Source organism: Rousettus aegyptiacus, unplaced genomic scaffold (assembly GCF_014176215.1).
Source record: "Rousettus aegyptiacus isolate mRouAeg1 unplaced genomic scaffold, mRouAeg1.p scaffold_m13_p_7, whole genome shotgun sequence".
Taxonomy (NCBI): domain Eukaryota; kingdom Metazoa; phylum Chordata; class Mammalia; order Chiroptera; family Pteropodidae; genus Rousettus; species Rousettus aegyptiacus.
Window position 1 is genome coordinate 97932114 of NW_023416310.1, and position 19359 is coordinate 97951472.

General features: G+C 41.0%; 1 protein-coding gene across 6 annotated transcripts in view; it reads left to right on the forward strand.

The window, feature by feature from the left end:
* The window catches only part of SIL1 (SIL1 nucleotide exchange factor), a 174642-nt gene that overhangs the window by 25508 nt on the left and 129775 nt on the right, over positions 1-19359 (forward strand). For 3 of the 6 annotated variants that reach the window (XM_016160604.2, XM_016160601.2, XM_016160606.2), the window contains one exon: positions 18173-18285. In XM_016160604.2, the coding sequence (XP_016016090.2) occupies positions 18211-18285 (75 nt within the window). In that variant the 5' untranslated portion in view covers positions 18173-18210. Of the gene's footprint in view, positions 1-230; positions 285-14941; positions 15635-18172; positions 18286-19359 lie in introns of those variants that run through there. The other 3 variants (XM_036225209.1, XM_016160602.2, XM_016160607.2) reach the window with 2 other exon arrangements.

Below are 19359 nucleotides of genomic sequence, written 5' to 3' on the forward strand. Positions count from 1 at the left end.
AAAAGTAAGATTGAGAAATAGACTTCTTTGCCTTTTCTTCCTGCAAGGGATTTGAAAAATATAGAAATGCTAAGTTATATGTTGAATATCCTTAGGGTTTCCTTCCCTTTCCTTTTGAAAATGTTTTACATTAACCGAAAATTCGACAGAGACACTTGTGGAAAGAGAATTCATTTTTGCTGGAGTTTAAGCTCCATGTTGTGAACTTTTTCATTTTCTTTTGTCTACAGTGGATTGAGACCCAGCTGTGCAGTTATCAGAGCTCATCACAGTCCAGTTGCTGGGTGAGTTATCTCTGTGAATCTATGTTTTCCTCCCATACCTACCTAATGAAATCCAAATTAAATCAATTTTAAATGAAGGAGATGAATGACAGGTTTTTTCTTAGAAAAGAAATCACAAGGCCCCCAAAACTATGGAATACAGTAAAAAATGAAGTTTTTATTTGCATGCGTGCCATTAGGGATGGCTATAATGCTGGGAAAACAGGAGGTGCTTTTAACATAGTATTTGGAAATATTGCCATCCCAGAGAGATGAACAGAATTGCTTTTTTTTCTATCCCTCTTCTTTTTCATAATCTGTGAGTGCTTGTGTGTTCCCAGCACCTTGCACATGTACATAGTACATGGTAGGGGCTTGGAGACATCTGAATGAAAGAAAGGATAGTTTTGAGCAGGTCCTTCTTTCTCTCCTGTTGCCCTCTCCCTCCAGCTCCTCAGCCTTGCTCATTTCTTCATTCATTTGTTCATTCATTCAACATTTATTCCTTCTGGGCTAGTTGGCAGGCCAATGGTAGGGAATGGGATGAAGGGAAATTTCCGTAGGGTCAAGGCATGGCCAGATCTTCAATACCTGTTGTGCTTCGAGGAGCCATCCCACTGGCAACATGGTCCTCTGGTGGCATTACCATCCTAGGAACAAAGATAGGAATAGTCTGGAAAGAATGCTAGACCAGAAGGATCGCGATTGGTAAGCATAAGGGCATTAATCATAAGTTTCAGGGCAACTTCCTATGGCAGGGGATGTTTTAAGCTCTGGGCCAAGCTGCTGGGGAAAATCTGTTGTTAAGCTATAGACTAAAGAAAGGTGATGCTGGGGATACTGTGAGGCCTCTATTCTGGGGGTCCCAGCCGGGCACTTCTTCAGTACCATCCAACTCCAGATACTGTTTACTGACTCCTATTTTTAGATGCTGAGAATTTGTAAGGGCTAACAAACCACTGGACTGCAAGGCAAAGGAACAGTTCATAAGCCGAGTTCAACAATGGAGACCCTCTTATCAGGTTTATAGCAAGCTTTCTTTAATCTCCCTTTTTTACCAAGGGGCTTTTCTGAAAAGGAGATTCCAGAATTTTGCTAAGACAGTACAATGGACTCTGTGTTTGAAACTCATTTGGCCCATCTGGTAAAGAGATTTCTTGTGTATCATGATGCCACTCCCCATTAAGTCTTTTGCCCTAAGCTGTTTTTGGAATAAATGTTAGTTCCTAGTTTCATGCCTTCAGGCCTTTACAAAGCATTCTTTTTTATGCTTGGGATGCCTTTCTTATTGCCTGTGGCCGATTCCTTTTCTTTTAATCTTTAAAGTTTACCTCTTCCAGGAAGTTCTCCTTGGTCTTCATCTCCTAATAGAGATATCTATTCTTTCTTGCCATAGAGCCCTCTAGCCATCTCTGTCAGGCTTTTTCAGCCAGGTGCTTATTATAATTACTGATTTACTCATTAATCTCCATTTTTTATTTAGTCTTTGTATCCCTGGCACTGACATGTCTGGGATGCAGCAGATATTAATAAATATGTTTTGAAAAATGAATAATCTTGAGATGTGTTGGAGGTGGTGGCAACTGGTATATGTTTCATAGTAGGCAATAAGGATTTCTTCATCTTATCAAAGTGAACAGATTTTTTGCTCTTTGTTAGCTCTCCTATATGGGAGAATAAACAAGGTCTTTGAAAAAATTCTGTATTGGCGTGGCTGTCAGCTACTCATCTAGGGTTGAAATGGCTTTGGCGTGGGTGTGAAACTGCAGGTAGTAAGTGAGCAAAGTGTTTGGGCTGCGTGGGCTTAGTTCTCTTCTGTTTTTCTGGATGCTCACCACATTTTTGTGAGCTACAACCCAAACATCTGGCTTCTCTGAAGTCGGGGCTTGTGCCTAGTTGTTTGTTGGAGTGGTTGCCTTTTAGAGTGAAAAGTCTAATATTAACCAAGTTTCTTTTAGTGTTTTCTGCTGGTGAACCAGGGGCTGCAGTGGCTGTTTTAAGGAGAGCTGCCACAGGTAGAATCCCTGAGCAGCAAGAGAGGAAGGAGTAATTGAGAAGAATTGCCCCCTACTTTGTGGCAGGGCAAGCAAGCTGTTTAAGCAAAATAGAAGAAAGTGTAGGGAAGGTGATGAGTGATAGAGATAAAATGTAAGGTCAACTAAGAGGTGAGGTGGTAGTTTTGTAAGGAAGCTAGAAGGAGCTGGGGCTCTTGTCATCTGTCACACCCTTGATGCTCTTAAAATAATATTGTCTTACTCATACCCAGTGGGATTGGATTGAGAGTATCTGCTGCCCAAAATGTGGGCTCTAAATGCTTACTGATTCTTAGCCAAATGTGCTTTGCCTGGAGGCCTATTGTGAGATAGATAGTTTCTAGGATATGTTTACCTGGGCAGGTAGCTGGCATGTTATCCCCTTTCAGCAGATATGGTGCTGTGAGAAGGGTAGCTGGAAAGTCGTCCCCGTGGAGCCTACTGTGGCAGGAGAGACTTCCTGGGATCCAGCTGGCATCTCTATCACAAGCTCACTCACTGAAATCCAGAGTCCCTTTGCAGGCTTCAGTCTAGGATGCTACTGTTAGCTGAGCTGTACTCCTGTCAGTTGCAGGCTGATGACTTCTGGCAGGCTAGGATTTGGTTGGTGGCATCTTGCAGAGCTCCCTGACCCTACCTGCTGTCATGAATCCTGTTGTATTCCTCTTGTACACATCCTTGAATGTCTCAAGATATACTGCTCTTAAGAAGAACAGATACCAGATGGGAAAAGTGTTTCTCTTGGGTTTATGTATGCTTTTTTTAAAAAAACTAAAACAACACTTTAAAAAAATATAGCCTAGTTTGGCAATTTTCCATGTTCAAAATGTGTCTGTGATGTTTTTCCTGCCCTGTGGAGACAAGCAGAGCTGTGAAGAGAAACTACCTCATTAGGAGACTCTGGAAGAGAATGGGACTCTCTTGGCACTTCCCCAGGGACATGGCCTCCTCCCCCTCCACAGCCTGCCAAGGCCAGGGCCTGGGAACTGCTCCCCAGGGCAGTGTGCCAATGTCCAAGGGTCTTAAGGAATTTAATTAAGCAACTAATAGATTAGGGGATATTTGAAGTGAAAATGTGATTTTTTGTTGACATTAAACACATTTATTTAAATATAAGTTAATCCATGCTTTTTAATGCTTCTCGAACTCAAGTTTGGTTACTGCAGTTGACATAGATACTTGACAAGCCCAAGTTTAGTGTGGAGCTGTGGGACACAATTGAACATGGACTTGGAAGAGGAAAAGAGAACTCATAATTTACAGCTGCTGAAATAATTCATCTGTTTCCCTTGCTGATTGCTCTCCTCCTCTGTACTGCTGATTTAGTAAATTGTTCATGGGATGGCTATACCAATCAGGGTTGGGATTAAGCCATTTTGATTGTTGGGAATAAACTGTGAGGTTGGGAGGAACACTTTAAGTTTGAAACTTATGTCACATTCACCTTCAATCCCAGCACAGGATCTAGCTTTGGGGTGTGCTTTGATGTGAGGGCTGCATCCTCTTGGGTGAAAGCAGGCACTGAACTGTGAAATGTTGTTGAGTGATGAGGGAAAGTAAGAAGATGAGAGTCCAGAGCTAGGGTTCAGGTTACAGAGCTTCAGACAAGCTGAAGTGCCCATCAGCTGAGAAGTTGGCTCTATGTACTGGTTGGTGAGCCCTTCTGAGGTCTCCCCAAAAAATATCTGCACATCTGCAACAGTGTGTGTCACTCTTTTGGGTAAGGTGTTTATTTGCTCACCTATTCATCTCTCTACTCACCCATTCACTCACTTATTTATCAGCCATACTTTTGTTGAGTGTCTGCCGTGTCCTAGAGACTCCACTAGCTAAGGAAAGAACAGTGGATGGGGAAGAAGTCCGTGTTCTCCGGGAGTTTACATTTACAGTTCAGTTTGGTGGGTCTTATGATAGCTGTACAAAGAATTCTGAGAGTATATGGAAGACCAGCAACATATGGCAAATCAAACCCAGCAGGATATAAAAATGATCCTCTGAGCAGGCTGGCCTTACCCTAGGAATCCAAGAGTGATTTTACATTAGAAAATCTATGCATAACATTTACTGTGTTAATAGGTTAGAGGGAAAACTATATGATCATCTTAGAAGATATAAAAAAACATATGTGATAAAATTTAACACTCATTCATGATAAAACTTGTTATCTATTGAGAAGTAGAGGAGAACTTCTTTACCTTGACAATATCTACCAAAAAAACTACAAAAAACATTTTTTCTTAAATTTTTTGAAGAGAAACTAATGTGCTCATGTGCCCAGTATTTGGTTTTAGCAATTGCCAACTCATGGACCATCTTACATTCTTTTTTAGTATGCTAAAATACATATAGCATAAAACTTTTCATTTGAACCATTTTAAAGTGTATAATTTGGTGGCATTAATTACATTCGCAATGTTGTGCAACCATTACCACTATCTACTTTTAAAACATTTTCATCACCCAAACAGGAACTCTGAACTTGTTAAGCAATAACTTCCCGTTACCTTCCCAATAACTTCCTGCCCCTGGTGACCTCTGATCTACTTTCATTTCTACGAATTTACCTATTCTAGATATTTCATGAAAGCAGAATTATACAATATTTGTCCTTTTGTGTCTGGCTTTTTTCACTTAGCATAATGTTTTTAAAGTTCATGCATGTTGTAGCATGCAGCAGAATTTTCTTAGGACTAAATAATATTTCATTTTATATACCACATTTAAAGAAAACTATTTAAAAAAATCTCATCTATTAATGGATACTTAGGTTTCCACCTTTTGTCTGCTGTGTACATTCACATGCAAGTATCTGTATGAGTCACTGTTTTCAGACATTTGAGTATATGCTCAGGAGTGGAATTGCTGGGTCATAAATTATGTTTAGCTTTTTAAAATCTTCCAAACTTTTCCATGGTGGCTGTGCCATTTTATGTTCCCAGTGGCAGTGTACTAATATTCCACATCTTTACCAGCACTTGTTATTTTCTCTTTTTTCTTAATTATAGCCATCCTACTAGGTATCAAATGGTATCTTGTAGCTTTGATTTTCATTTCCATTATGATTATTGATGCTGAATATCATTTCATGTGCATATTGGCCATGTGTTTATCTTTTTTAGAGAAATGTCCAAGTCTTTTGCCCATTTTAAAATTGAGTTGCTTGTCTTTTTTGTTGAGTTGTTTATATATTTTAGATATTAAACCCTTATCAGATATATGATTTGCAAAAATTTTCTCCTATTCTGTGGGTTGTCTTTTTACTCTCTTGCTAGTATCCTTTGAGGCACCAAAGTTTTAAAATTTTGACAAAGTCTAATTTACCATTTTTTAATTTTATTTCCTATGATTTTGGTGTAATATTTAAGAAACTTGCCTCATCCAAGGTCATAAAGTTTTGCCTTTGTGTTTTCTTCTAAGAATTTTATAGTTTTAGATGTTAAGTTTAGGTCTTTGGTCCATTTTTAGTCAGTGGCACCCTTGTTAAAAACCAGTTGACTGTAGATGTGAGAGTGCATGTTTATTCTATATCAATACCATGCTGTTTTGATTACTGTAGCTTTATGGTAAAGTTTTGAAATTGGAACATGTGAATTTCCAATTTTGTTCTTTTTCAACATTGTTTTGGGTATTAAGATTCCCTTGAAATTCCATATTAATTTTAGGATGTGTTTTTTCATTAGTGTGAAAAACGCTGTTGGGATTTTGACAGAGATTGTATTGAATCTGTATATTGCTCTGGGTAGTATTGTCATCTTAATAAGTCTTCCATTTCATGAACCATAATGTCTTTCTATTTATTTAGGTCTTTAATTTCTTTTAGCAATGTTTTATAGCATTCAATATATGTCTTTCATCTTGGTTAAAGTCTTCCTTTGTTAAATTTATTCTTAAGTGTTTTGTTCTTTTTGATGCTATTTTAAATGGAATTGTTTTCTCAATTTCTTTTTTTGATTGTTGCTACTGTATAGAAATTCGACTGATTTTTTAGTGTTGTTTTTATTTCTGCAACTTTTCTGAATTTATTAACTTTAATATTTTTTTTTGTAGATTCTTTAGGGTTTTCAACATATAAGATCATAAGATATGCATACCTTTTATGCCTTTTTCTTGCCTAATTTCTGTCTTGAACTTCCAGTATTATGTTGAATATAAGTGGCAAAGTGGTATCTTTGTGTTGTTCCTGATCTTAGGTTAAAAACTTTTGATTTTTCACCATTGAGTATGATGTTAGCTGTGGGTTCTTCATATATGATCTTTAATTATGTGAAGTAAGCTCTATTCCTTGTTTATTGAGTGTTTTTTTAAGTCATGAAAGGATATTGGATTTCGTCAAATGCTTTTTCTGTGTCAATTGAGATGATCATGTGTTTTTTCCCTTTATTCTATCAATGTAGTGTATTAAATTGATTTTTCATTGGTTGAACCCTTTTGTATTAGTGGGATAAATACCACTTGATCAAGTTGTATAACCCTTTTAATATGGTGTGGAATTTGGTTTGCTAGTAATTTGTTGAGAATTTTTGCATGTATATATTCATACGGAGTATTGGTCTATAGTTTCTTTGGTAGTGTCCTTGTCTTACTTTGGTATCAGTAATTCTGGCCTAATAGAATGAATTATGCAGTGTTCCCTTTTTCTTCAATTTTTTTTGAAGTTTTGGAAGGATTGGTATACTGCTATTCTTCTTAACACTTTGCTGTCTAGTAGGTCCTGGGCTGTGTAGCATTGGGGATACCTATTTGAAGTTCTCGCCTTGGGCCAGGTCAAGTTTTCCATACTTTTTTTGTCCCTGCACCGCCATCTTGGCCAATCATACTGTTGATGCAGATTGGAAGCTGCCCTGGAAAAAGGGTCAGGTCGATAAGCTGGACTTTAAGATTGCAGCTTTTCCCTGTATTCTCTCTTTCCTTAGGCTGTTCTTGGGGTTGCCAAACAAGAACAAGCCTCTGAGCCATGCCAGGGAACAGATCAAGTCAACATACAAGGGAGCTTATCTATACTGAGAATAATATTTAAGTGTTTCTCATATTGACTAGCATTTCAGAAAGAAAGACTCCACTGAGTGCAGCTTTTTATAATTCCAACTTTGTACCCAATCATAGAGATGGCCACACACACTTTTTTCCAAAGTAGTAATTTATATTACTACTATTATGTGTGCTATTATGCATCTGCTTCTGCCCAACAATATTTTAGGTACCTGTTTTCATGTATCACCACAGTCTGTATTTTCACCTATTTTAATGACATTATTTCCATTGTGCTGTTCCAGTCGACCCCCTTTTTAGATTACTGTTTTTATTTAATCAACAGATAATTTTTTGAGTGCCAGGTATAGTGCTGGGCAATAAAGATACAGCAGTGTGTTAGGTGGACCATTGTCTCTTCCCTTTTGGAGCTCCTAGTCAGGTGGGTTCTAGTTGTTATAGGCCTGTGAAATGGAATTTCACTGACTACCTAACTGCCCTGGAGAGGATGAGGAAGTTGTGTAGTTCCTAGTCTAGATCCTATTGCTGCTTTCTAAAAAGCAAGCGAGGCCTTTGCAGGGCAGTGGCAGTTATGCTTATAACTGGGCTTTCAGCAAAGCCCAGGATGAGGAGCCCTGGGACTATGCAGAGTCAGCTCTGAAATGGGGCTGCTGCATCAGGGAGGACTGCCGTTTCCTAGGCAATACTCTGCTTAATATTTTTAGTGCGTGGTCACGGCAGAACTAAATGTAGTTTCTGATCCCAAATTGGTAATAAATGTAGACATATTTAGAGTCAGAAACAATGCATTTAAAATTCTCTGCTCCTTAATTGTCCTGCCAAGTGCTGAGTTTAGGTTTCTTTGTTTCTTGGCTACCTACCCAGCCTCCCACCATCTCTCATAGAAGGCGCCTGGATTTTTTGGTGTTAGGTGGGATTGTGAAAGCCGTGAGTTATGGCTCCCTGAGCTGTGTTGAGAGGCATCTGATTTTTTGTTTCTGCCCACGTATGTAAATGTGTACATTTTAAAATTCATCCTTCTTTTAAGTTTTTAAGGCTCTGGGATTATAAATAGTCTTGGACTCTTAGGCATGTTAAAAATAAAATATGGTGTTTCAGTTGCTGACTTACCTGGAAGACATAGCCAATGCCAACATGGTAGTAACGAGTTCTGTGCTTGATGACCTGTCCTCATGCTGCTGCCGTTTCTGTAAGTAAATGCTGTTTTCTTGGGGCTCCTCAGGGAGCACCTTAATTGTTGTCCATCTCATCATTTCAGAGTCTTAATTTATGTCTCAATTTGCCCAGAACATTATCCATTTTCTCATGGCATATTCCTTAAGATCAAACTGAGACTTTCTTTTTAATATTGTGTTGCCTGAAATTCAGATGTGGAAAGCCATGCTATCCAGCAATTGTGAACAAAACATCAACCACCTGAGGGCAGTGATAGTATTTTTTCTATGCTTTGTTCCATAGTATGGTGCCCAGTATGCTCAGGGGACTGAGGCTAATGCTCAAATATCTTTGAGAGGCACCTGTTTCTAGAGTGTGGATGCTGAATATTTGTAATCCATAGTATCAGAGTGGCTGGCAGAATAAAGGCTTGCGTGCGTACTGATTTGCATTTGGAGCTGTAGATTGGAAATCACACCTTTTTCCCTGTCATAGTCCCACTAAGAGTTCCTGACCTCTGGAAGCTTGGAGAGAGCAGGGGAAAGGAATGGTGAACTCTGACTGGGACATGTGGATGAGTGTGTGAAAGTCCCTGGTATTCTTTGAAAGTAAGAGAAAGTCCATTGTGCCAACTGTTGAGAAATCCAGTCATTATTTTAAAAGGAGAGAGAAGAAGAAGGCCCTGTGATTCTTACCCTGGATGCTAGCTGATGCTGTCTAGGGCAATCTAAGCAGTCCAGGTCTGCCCCAGCTTCTCCTGCCCTCCTTGCTTCCCCATAGATGTAGGCGAACAGCAGGAGGAATTCAAAGACAAGCCTGAGTCACCAGGAAGCTGGGCTTTGAAGTGGCTGTCTCAGTCTGAAGTGGCTGTTCTTCAGTGCACACTGATGCAGAGCCAGCCACTAATTGGTTAAAGGTTTCAATGAAATGCCTCTGAAGCTACCTAGTGTGTAGTTTAGGTGTGCGGCTGACCTGTGGCTCAGGGAAGCTGGGTTCCAAGGAGAAGCTTGACTATAAGAACAAAAGACAGTTCTATATGGGGGTGAACCCTTCCTGCTTTTGTTTATCCTGTCCTTTGCTCAGATTTTTCTCTAACAATAGTTAGTGAGAACTGCAAACTTCTTCAGCCCTCACTTTGTGTCAGGCACTGTGCTATATGCTTCATATCATCTCATTTAATACTGACAACTATCCTTTAATATACCGTCAAGTCCTCTTTTAAATGACAGAGTTGAAACTTGGAGAGGTTAAGCAGTTAACACAAAGTCCCACAACTAGTTCAGGAGACTTGGGTCAAAATTCAGAGTCCACCTTCTTTTCATTACATTGGAGTGGAGATGAACTAGGGTGGAGCTTCTGATAACTTTGGCTATTATCAGACATAGGCCCATTACTCTTATGACCCCAGGCAGGGTCAGGGAGCAAGTATAAGGAATAGGTCTCCTTGCCCACTCCCTGCTAGGAGCTTGCAATCTAGGGCCTGGTGGAAAGTATGTTGACCAGGTCTGGGGTATTTCTGTAATTCATCTGGTCACTTGTTGGTGTGCTTATTCAAGCCCCCTTCACCTTTTGGACTCCATTTTCTTTATGTTCCATGTAGAAATGCTCCTGTCCTGTGTTTCCTAGATGGGGAATGGGATGCCAGGATCATAGACTAGTTGGAAATGAGCTTGGATATCATCTTGGCAGCCAACTTTTACCGAATATAGTTCTCCCCTCCTCTCTGCTGTGTTCTTGCTGGACGATTGGGTTTATGTGAGGAGAGTGCTGAGCTCTGTGTGGAGGAGCAGGGATGCTTTCGCTTCTTGTACAGCTGAGAAGCCTGAATGATGGGAGGTGAAGAGGTCAAGCCATACAGGTGCCAGTGACTTAGATGCAATTTGAGTCAAGAGCATTCTTCCTCTTGAATGTTTCTGCCTCTGCTGTGGGCTAGGCTGTGCCAAGGGCATTCAGTAAGCAAAATGTGTGTGTGTGCATGTGCAAGGGTATGCATTTGTATAATGTGCAGAAACGTGGGTCTCTCCACAAGAGGGCCCCAGTAGGCTCATTAAAAGATTTCTCTCCTAACACAAAATGTTTGTCTTTTTATTCACATTGTTGCAGAGCAAATAAAATGAGTTCAGTTTCTATGACTGATTTCATAGACCAATGGAAAGGCATCATAGTCTGTGGAAAGAGCTTGGATTCTGGGGCGAAACTGGCTTTAAATCCTGACTCTCTCACTCTCTATCTACATGAACTTGGACAAGTTACTTAATCTCTCTGAATTTCATTCCCCTCACGGGCAAAAAGAGCAACATGTTAGAAGTGCATCAGAGGATTGTTGGGAAAAGTAAATGAGTTTAGAACTTTTCTTGAAACATAGAACGTGCTCTATAAATGTTGACTGTAATTATGGTTTGACAGAATTTATTTTCCTCTTGGCTGCCCAGATACTGCATTTGAATACTGGAGGAATTGGGTGTCACTGGGGTACTTCTCGCCATCCCTCATTCTAAATGTTACAATTATGACTATTACAGCTCTACAGAGTGCAAGGACTAAAGCTTCTGCACAGTCTGAGAGCTCAGATAAGGTGGAGTTGTGTCTGATAGGAGTTTGTTCTTGTAGAGTTTGCTTCCCTGCTTCCTCCCTCTGCTGGTATGACAGTGCCCATCACTATCCTGTGTGTAGATGGGTGGCTCCATTATGGGAACCTATTATATGGCATCAGAGAATCTTTCTATGAGGCCATTAGAGTCAGTTTTTTTTCTGTTATTAAGACTCTAGTGAAAATGTTGAAAAAATTGGATTTAGGAAGAGGTTCCAACTTTCCAAACTTCAGTGGACCTACTCAACCTTTCAAAATGTTCTGCTCTTGTTTCTCCATTTCTTCAGACATGTGTTTTCTTTTGAAGGCCCTCTGGCTGCCTCATTGCCAAGTCCAGTGGATTTTCTCATCTTCGTTCTTATTGATCTGACATTATTGCCCATAACTTGATTTTCTCAGGTTTCTCTCCTCTCTTGACATGTGTAATTCTGCACTATTTTTGTTGTTCCTTGCCTGGTTCCCTTGCTTGCTCCTCTTTCTTTTTCTGTCTTCCAGCCATGACTTAAAGACTATTTTTGGCCCATTGTTCCTTTCTCTCTAAAGTTTCTCCCTAGGACAGGGATACTGTTTTTGTTGCCTCAGTTATTACCTCTGTGCTGATGGCACCAAAATTCTCGTCCTGCACTAACCCTCTTTACCTCGTTGTCTTCAACAGGTATGAAGTTGCCAGAGCCTTCCTGGATCCACTGAAGCTTTGTACTTAAATAACTCTGGTTATTCTGTATGTAGGTAGATGTTAAATGCCTTCTGTGTCTTCTGGATCTTTAGCAGTCAAAAATGAAGATTTGAGTTTTAAGTTCCTTTTCAGCATTCAGATTCTTTCAAGGGTGTAGCTGAGGAGGATAGGTCTAGAGAGGTCCAGGCTGGGCTTACATTTTTTTTTTTACTGCTTGTCACTTGATTTTAGATGGAGCCACTCTTTTTGTCTCTGAGATTGCAGGTTTTGCTAATATGCTTAGCTACATTCTTGAAGATCTGTTCTCTTTCTTATTGGGACAGAGATAAGACTGGTCATGTCTCCCACCTTTTGAAGTACAGAGTATTGAGAGGAGGTCAAGAACACTACCTTTCTATCTCGTCCCATCCTATGTTGCCCTCCTTCTAGGGCTCTAGTCCCAGCTGGGCTCATGTAACCCTTCTTGGTTCCTTGTGGTCTGGTGGGGCCCACTCTTGTCTCTGTGTTGCCACTGGAAAGGCCTCTCTTGGGCTCTCCCTTGCAGGCTGCACAAGTGGATTTTGGCATTATAACTCTCTGGTCAGGCAGAGGCTTGGGTTTATTGTGAACCCCTACCCTACAACAGCCTCCTCTAATTACTTTCTTTCTTGGGTGCCTTGGGTTTGTTGAGAGCAGTCCCCAATTGCTTGGCCCCAAGCATGACTTCAGTATTTGGGGGCAGATACAGTTCCCATTACATAAATGGTCAGTGGCTTAAGGATGCTCCACATCCAGCCTCCTACCCAGTTAGGGGCTGGACAGGTTAGAAGCCACATTTCTTTTGCTGTTCAAAGGCTCTTTTCACTTAATTGCCATCTACTTGCTGAGTTTATGTTTAGTTGATGTTTTAGGGAGGGAAAGCCTGTTTGCCTGACTACTCCAAACTTACTTCTCTTGTCCTTCAAATTATTCTTTAAAAGTCTATTTCTTTTCCTAAGCCTTTGCACATTGTTCTCTCTTGTCGGGGCTGTCCTTTCATTGTCTTCTTTGCATTGATTCTTTAGCTTCATATTTGTCTGGCTCACATTAGGCCGTGAGCTTCTCTTTATATAGAGGTGAGTGACTCTTTGTATGTGTGTGCATATGTATGTGGGTGAGTTTGTATAGCCCATAAATAGCAATGAATGTGTGTCTGTGAGAAGAACTCATCCATTAACCTTCAGTTTGTAAAGCAGAAGATTATTTTACAGCTGTTCCTGCAGCTGGCCTGGCTCTTTGGACACTAGTTTGCTGGGAAAAGCACTGAATGAGCTGGGTCTGCCTTGGGGCTCAGTAGAGAACTGGTTTGGGTCTCTCTATTTTCAGCTTTGGAGGTTTTTCTCTAATATCTATTTCCTTTACCTTCTGGGAGTAGATACCCAATAAATTTTGAGGTGAGGGGGTGAATTTATTCTATAGGAGGCAGGAGCTCTGGGTGGTTATAGGGTGCCTGGCCTGGCCCTGAATGCCTGTGGCTCCAGGGGAGAGTTATCATACCTGCTCTAATGATGGCATAACTTGGTGCCAGGTACTGTACCAAGCACTTTCCATGCATTGTTTTATTTAATTCTCCCTAACACTCTTTGAAGTAGGATCTCTTTTTATGCCTATTTTATAGGTGAAGAAACTGAGGTCTAGTGAAGTGATGTCCAATACCGCATAGCTAGGAATTAGCAGAGCCAAGAATTCTCTTTAGGTCTGTCTGACTCTAAATCCATGTACTACACTTTCTACCCAATGTCTTTATCTTTCTTCTTCAATTTCCTCATAAGATAAAGGCAGGAATTCTTGCCTTTTCACTTTTTTCAAAAGAATTGAGGAGATACATACATGGACATATACTGTAGGTTAAGAATGTGAGCATTTCATAAGATGATGTTCCAAGTGCTTCCAAGCAGGTCACTGAGGTGGCTCTGCCTGCTCAGGACACCCGTGACCTTTTCCTGTTCTCCCTGTGGTCTGGCTTGGACACTGGAGAGTAGTCACTCTCCATGGGGCCTGCCAGCTATCTCTGAAGCTTGTAGAGATCCATCAGTCTCAATCCTTCTTCCTTTGTTGGCTTCCTGCCATCCTTTTCTGCCTTGAGAGAAGGCAAAAGTTATGGGCGATATCTTCTTTACACAGGGCCTAGTCTGCTCCCCCAGCCCAGTCTGAATTGAGTGGCGGGCATGAGGTTCCAAAACAGGCAGGGAGGGGCTAGCGAGTCCAAGAGCCTCTTTCTACTCGTGTCTCAAGCATCTACTGTAGGTTTCAGTAAGCTGGCATTACAGATTGCTGAGAGCATCCAACCTCTGTTTAGAGGTACAGCATACAAATGGCCAGTATGATAGGAAAGTGGGGATCTCAAGTACCTTATTATCTCTTTTGTCCCAGAGCCTAAGAAAGCTTAAGGAAAGAGTTATTGGTGGAACATTGAAATACATTCCCTTTTACTGTACTGAGTAGTGGTGTTTTAAGTTGAAAGAAAGCTGTAGATGTAAAGATGTAAGTCTGTCCTTCACCAAGAGCCAAGGATGATGGGAAGGTTCTGCAGGGTACACAGGGACAGATGATCAGGTGAACCCAGGGTTAGTGTATGGCAAGAGGTTTGGGGAGAGCACTAACCTCAGGCTGAGAGTACCAAACTGTGCCTCACTGGGATGTCATGACTTTGGCTTTATTTATGTCGGAGTCTGAGATTTCCTTTCGCCACTGCCACCTAGGTCCCTGCCTGAGATGGTGAGGCACCCTGGCAGAACATAGTTGTGTGCTACTCTCCTTTTCCCTCTGTTCTCCAGCTTCAGCATAAAGCCCAGGGGAAACTGCCTGCTTGTTCTCTACCGCCATATCTTGAATGAGAACCAAGACCAGATGACATGGCTGTAGGCCAGATCTTAAGAGGACACCATTATCCATGCCTTCGTGCTGTAGAGTTTGCACTTGCCCTCTGGGTACACCTGCAAAGCCTGGACAACTGTCTCACACCTTTTTTCTAGCCTCACTTTTTCTAGGTCACTCCCTATGTACCTCCCTGCCCTCCATGTTCTCTCTCTCCCTGTTTCATGGAAAAATATGTGGAGACAATGAATTGGTTAGGTGTGCAGCCCAAGTGGAATTATTTGGGGGAGATGAAGGGTCCATTTGCGGATTAATTTCTCATCTGTAGTATTGGAAGAAAATGCTTCTGGAGGCGTTAATTTGTGTGCAGGAGACAGAGGTGCTGGAAGCCCTGTGGGAGCTGCCATTTCTCTCATGTTCTCCCACCCCATCCCACTTCAGGAGGTGGGGAGACTGCTGTTTGTGTATCAGTTGCCCCTGGCCTCTTCTTCCTTCATCCTTTCTGGGTCTCCTCCTCCCTATTCGCTTGTCTTTTTTGCCCTTGACTACTACTTCCTCATTTACCTCTTTTCTTCTTTGTCTCCAGCATCAATTCCAGTGTTTATCCCTGGCTGTCAGGACGGAGTGTCTGACTCTGTGTATACATGCATGTACATATGGACACGCTCATCTAGAGGAAAGGAAATCTGCGGCTTTTGGGATAATTTTTGTTCCCTCTTATTGTAGGTTGTCCTGATAATGCTGTGAGTCCCCCACTTCCATTTTTTATTCCTTTTCCCCACAGCCAAGGCTGCAGGGATAAGAGTATCTTGGGATACTTGAATCTCACTTTTTGGCCTTCTCACTCCTTATGTGGCAGCCTCTGTCCCTTGTTTATTCTACCCAACCTGGCCCCCCAACCCCCTCATACCCAGACATAGCCAGGCACCTGTCCAGAACCTAGTGCTGTGCTGTGAACTCACTGTCTTTCACTGTGATTGGTGTCCCAGGAAGCCAGGTTGCTGGGGGAAGCTCATGTGGTACTCAACTGTTCCATTTTGTCGACAGAAAAAGAGGGGAGAAGCTGGCAGAAAGCAAAGGCTTTTGCTGCTGGGTGAGTGTAGCAGCTATTTATAGTACCTAAGCCTTTGCTTTTCCATTTGGCTGTGCTTTTTTAGCACAGTGCCGGTCCAGCAGGGCTGTTTTTCTTCATGGCTCCAGATGTCCTTAGGGAAAGTTTGTCTGAGAAGTTGTGGTCTGAGAGTGGGGTGAGTTCAGGCAGGGCTTTTGATCTCACTGCAGTCATGTCACAGGACCAATTTCTTGAGGGCGGAGCATGGAGTAGTGTGACAGGAATAGGAAAGAGAAAAGGTAAACACCATGCTCTTAAGATATATTCCCTCATAATTCAGTTAAACCTTTATTGAGTAAATTGCTTAATGAGGTGTTTTGGGGCTGAGTGATCAACGTACAAATTTTTTATAAGGGTCTGGGCCTAATACTGACATGTTCTGAATTTTTCTAAGGTTTTTTGTTTTGGTCTTTTGTTTTTCTGCCTTTCTTTTCTATATCATTTGCTAATTTGGATTAAGTTAACTTGATTTCTATTCTAGTTTACTGACCAAATGTTTTTCACTACTCCAAACAGAAATTCTGTACCCAGTAACTCCCCTGGTAACCTGTAAGCTACTTTCTGTCTCTGGATTTGTTTATTTTAGACATTTCATTTAAGTAGAGTCATATAATGTCTGTCCTTTTATGTCTAGCTTACTTCACCTGGCACAACATTTTCAAGGTTTATTCACATGGAAGTATATATCAAAATTTCATTCTTTTTATGGCTGAATAATATTTTATTGTGTGTGTGTGTGTGTATCTAATTAAAAATATGTTCATCCATTGATGGACACTTGAGTTGCTTTCACCTTTTGGCTGATGTGCATAATGCTACTATGAACATTCACATAGATGTATCTGTTCGAGTCACTGCTTTCAGATCTTTTGGGTGGAACATATACCTATGAGTGGAATTGCTGGCTCATGTGGTGATTTCGTATTTAGCTTTTTGAGGAACCACCAAACTGTGTACTGCAGCAGCTGTACCATTTTACATTCCCACCAGCAATGTATGAGGATTCTTGTTTCTCCATGTCGTTGTTAATAGTTATTTTCTGCTTTTTGTTTGTTTGTTTATTATAGCCATTCCAGCAGATTTAAAGTGTTATCTCATTGTGGCTTTGATTTGCATTTCATTAATGATTAATTATATTGAGAATCTTTTCATATCCCTGTTGGCATTTGTGTATCATTTTTGGAGAAAGTCCTTTGCCCATATTTCATTTGGTTGCTTGTCTTTTTGTTTAGCTGTTGGAATTGTGTATATATTCTGAATGTTAAACTCATATCAGATATGTGATTTGCAAATATTTTCTCCCATTTTGTGGATTGTCTTTTCATTCTCTTGAATTTGTCCTTTAATTGTGATGGAGTTCAATTGATCTATTTTTCCTTTTATTGCCTGTGCTTTTAGAGTCATATTTAAGAAACTATTACCAGATCCAAGGTTATTAAGATTTTCCTATGTTTTCTTCTAAGAGTTTTAGCTCTTAATTTTAGGTTTTTGATCCATTTTGAGTTATTTTTTGTATATAGTGTAAGGGAAGAGTCCACTTCATTTTTTGCATGTGGATGTCCAAAAATGAATTGTGTTGAACAGTGTGTTGAAAAGGCTGTCCTTTCCACATCGAGTGGCCTTGGCACCTTCGTTGAAAATAATTGACCATATACATGATTGTTTCTGGGCTCTGAATTCTATTCCAATTCTATATGCCTTTATGCTAGTGCCACACTGTTTTGATTACTGTAGCTTTGTAGTAAGTTTTAAAATCAGGAACTGTGAGTCCTCCAACTTTCTTTTTCAAGATTTTTTGTTTTTGGCTGCTTTGGGCCCTTGAAATTCCATATGTATTTTAAGATAGGTCTCTCTCTTTATATATAAAAAAAATCATTGTGATTTGGATAGGGATTGCATTGAATCTGCATATAGCTTTGGTAGTATTGTCATCTTAACCATATTAACTCTCCAAGCCATGTACAGGGACATCCTTTCATCCTTGTGCCATTTTAATTTTAATAGCCTGCACTTTGGTTTCTTTGTCTGGATTTGAAAAGTGATGTGAAGACTTCTGGCTTGGGGATATTGAACTTTACTGGTTTAGGGTATGCTAAAGGCATCTGTCTTCAGGTATAACAGTAGATATGCTTTAGAAGTGAATGGTTATAAAGACTCATGCAGATTTGGGCCCATGTCTGTCCACACACAAATCAGTTGGTTAGTTTCCTTCTTATCATAGCTAATACCAGCCTGCACAACTTGGTAATGAGTTGATAATGAGAAAGGAAGGGATCAGGGCTGTTATAGCTCATGCAGGCGTCCTGGTTGACTCAGTTCCAACAAAGACATATCTCCCCATGGCTAACTGGACTCCTTATGGGAGATGGAGGCTTACTTCAGATCTACCCCTGTAGTAGAAGACCTGTGATGCCTGTAAGTAGGAAACATCTGACATCGAACCAGTGACATCATGGGAATCACAGTGCTGAAGGATCAGGCACTAGCTTCCTGTTTACCTTCTGTTTTCACATTTGTCAGGTCTCTCTGTGCCTCCCGAGGGCCTGCCCCTATCTAGGATGGCTCCTCACGGCATGCTGCTTGGGCTGCTGATGGCTTCCTGTTTCATCTTCTGCCTCAGTCATCAGAACCCAGTAAGTATCTTTTCATTAGTAGAGGGATCCCTGTTGGGTCCAAGAAAGACTCCATTGCCACCAGGACTACTGTGGGAATGGGGTGAGCTTTTATTTTTTATAGGAATGTGGCCAGCACTGGGTCATAGAGTCTGTGTACTTCTTCCTCTCTATTGCGAAGTCCTCTGGCCTCTGTTTTAAACTCTCTTTGGGGAAAGTATGATGATATTAATGACATAATAACAATAAGCATTGCTATTAAATACTTTATGTATATGTTCTCATTTAATCTTCCCAACAACACTACGAAGTAGACAACTACAATTATTATCCTCATTTTGAGGAGGAGACTAAAGCTGAGACATTAAGTAACTTGGCCAAAATCATATAGCCAGTATGTGGCAGAGCTGGGAAAGTCAGGATTCTCCCCAAAAGCTGGGTGTGTGTGTGGTAAGCTCAAGTAAGAATGTTTCTTCTTATACTCCCCTTGTGCTTCCTCAGTTTATCTGTATCCTCTTTCCATCTGTCTTCATGTCCTTGTTCTTTGCAGGCCTCTATTAACCTAGACCTCATTGCTTAGGGCTTCTGTCATTGCCATAGGCAGGAGTAGAATGCCTGAGAAAGTCCTGAGCTTGGCCTGGCTATAGCATGCTGAGGCTTCTGGCCCTGTTTCCCTGGCCTGCCCCAGCAACAGCCTGCCCTTGACCAGCTCCCAGTGCCCCCTCTTTCCCCTCCCTTGAGAAGCCTTGCCTGTCAGCTCTGACAGCTTCACCCTCCCCTGGCTATTTTCCCCAACCCCAGGGGCTCCCACTAAATGTTTGGTAAAGTGCTGGAGGCTTTGGAGCAGGAGGGCCTTGAAGTGCAAATGACAATTGTGATGAATTTAATAACAGTCCAGCTCAGCTGAGGTTCACCTCTGGCTCATGGCAAGCTTCTACCTTCTCTCTGAAGTCATTTGTTTTCTTTCTGCCTTTTCCCCCAGTTTGTAGAGCAGGAGAGAATGTACAGTTAGGAGTCATGAATCCTTTTGAACTTTTAATGTTTTCTAAGATCTTGTTGGTGCTGGGTTTTTGGCCTCTCCTTCAAGGACAGCGA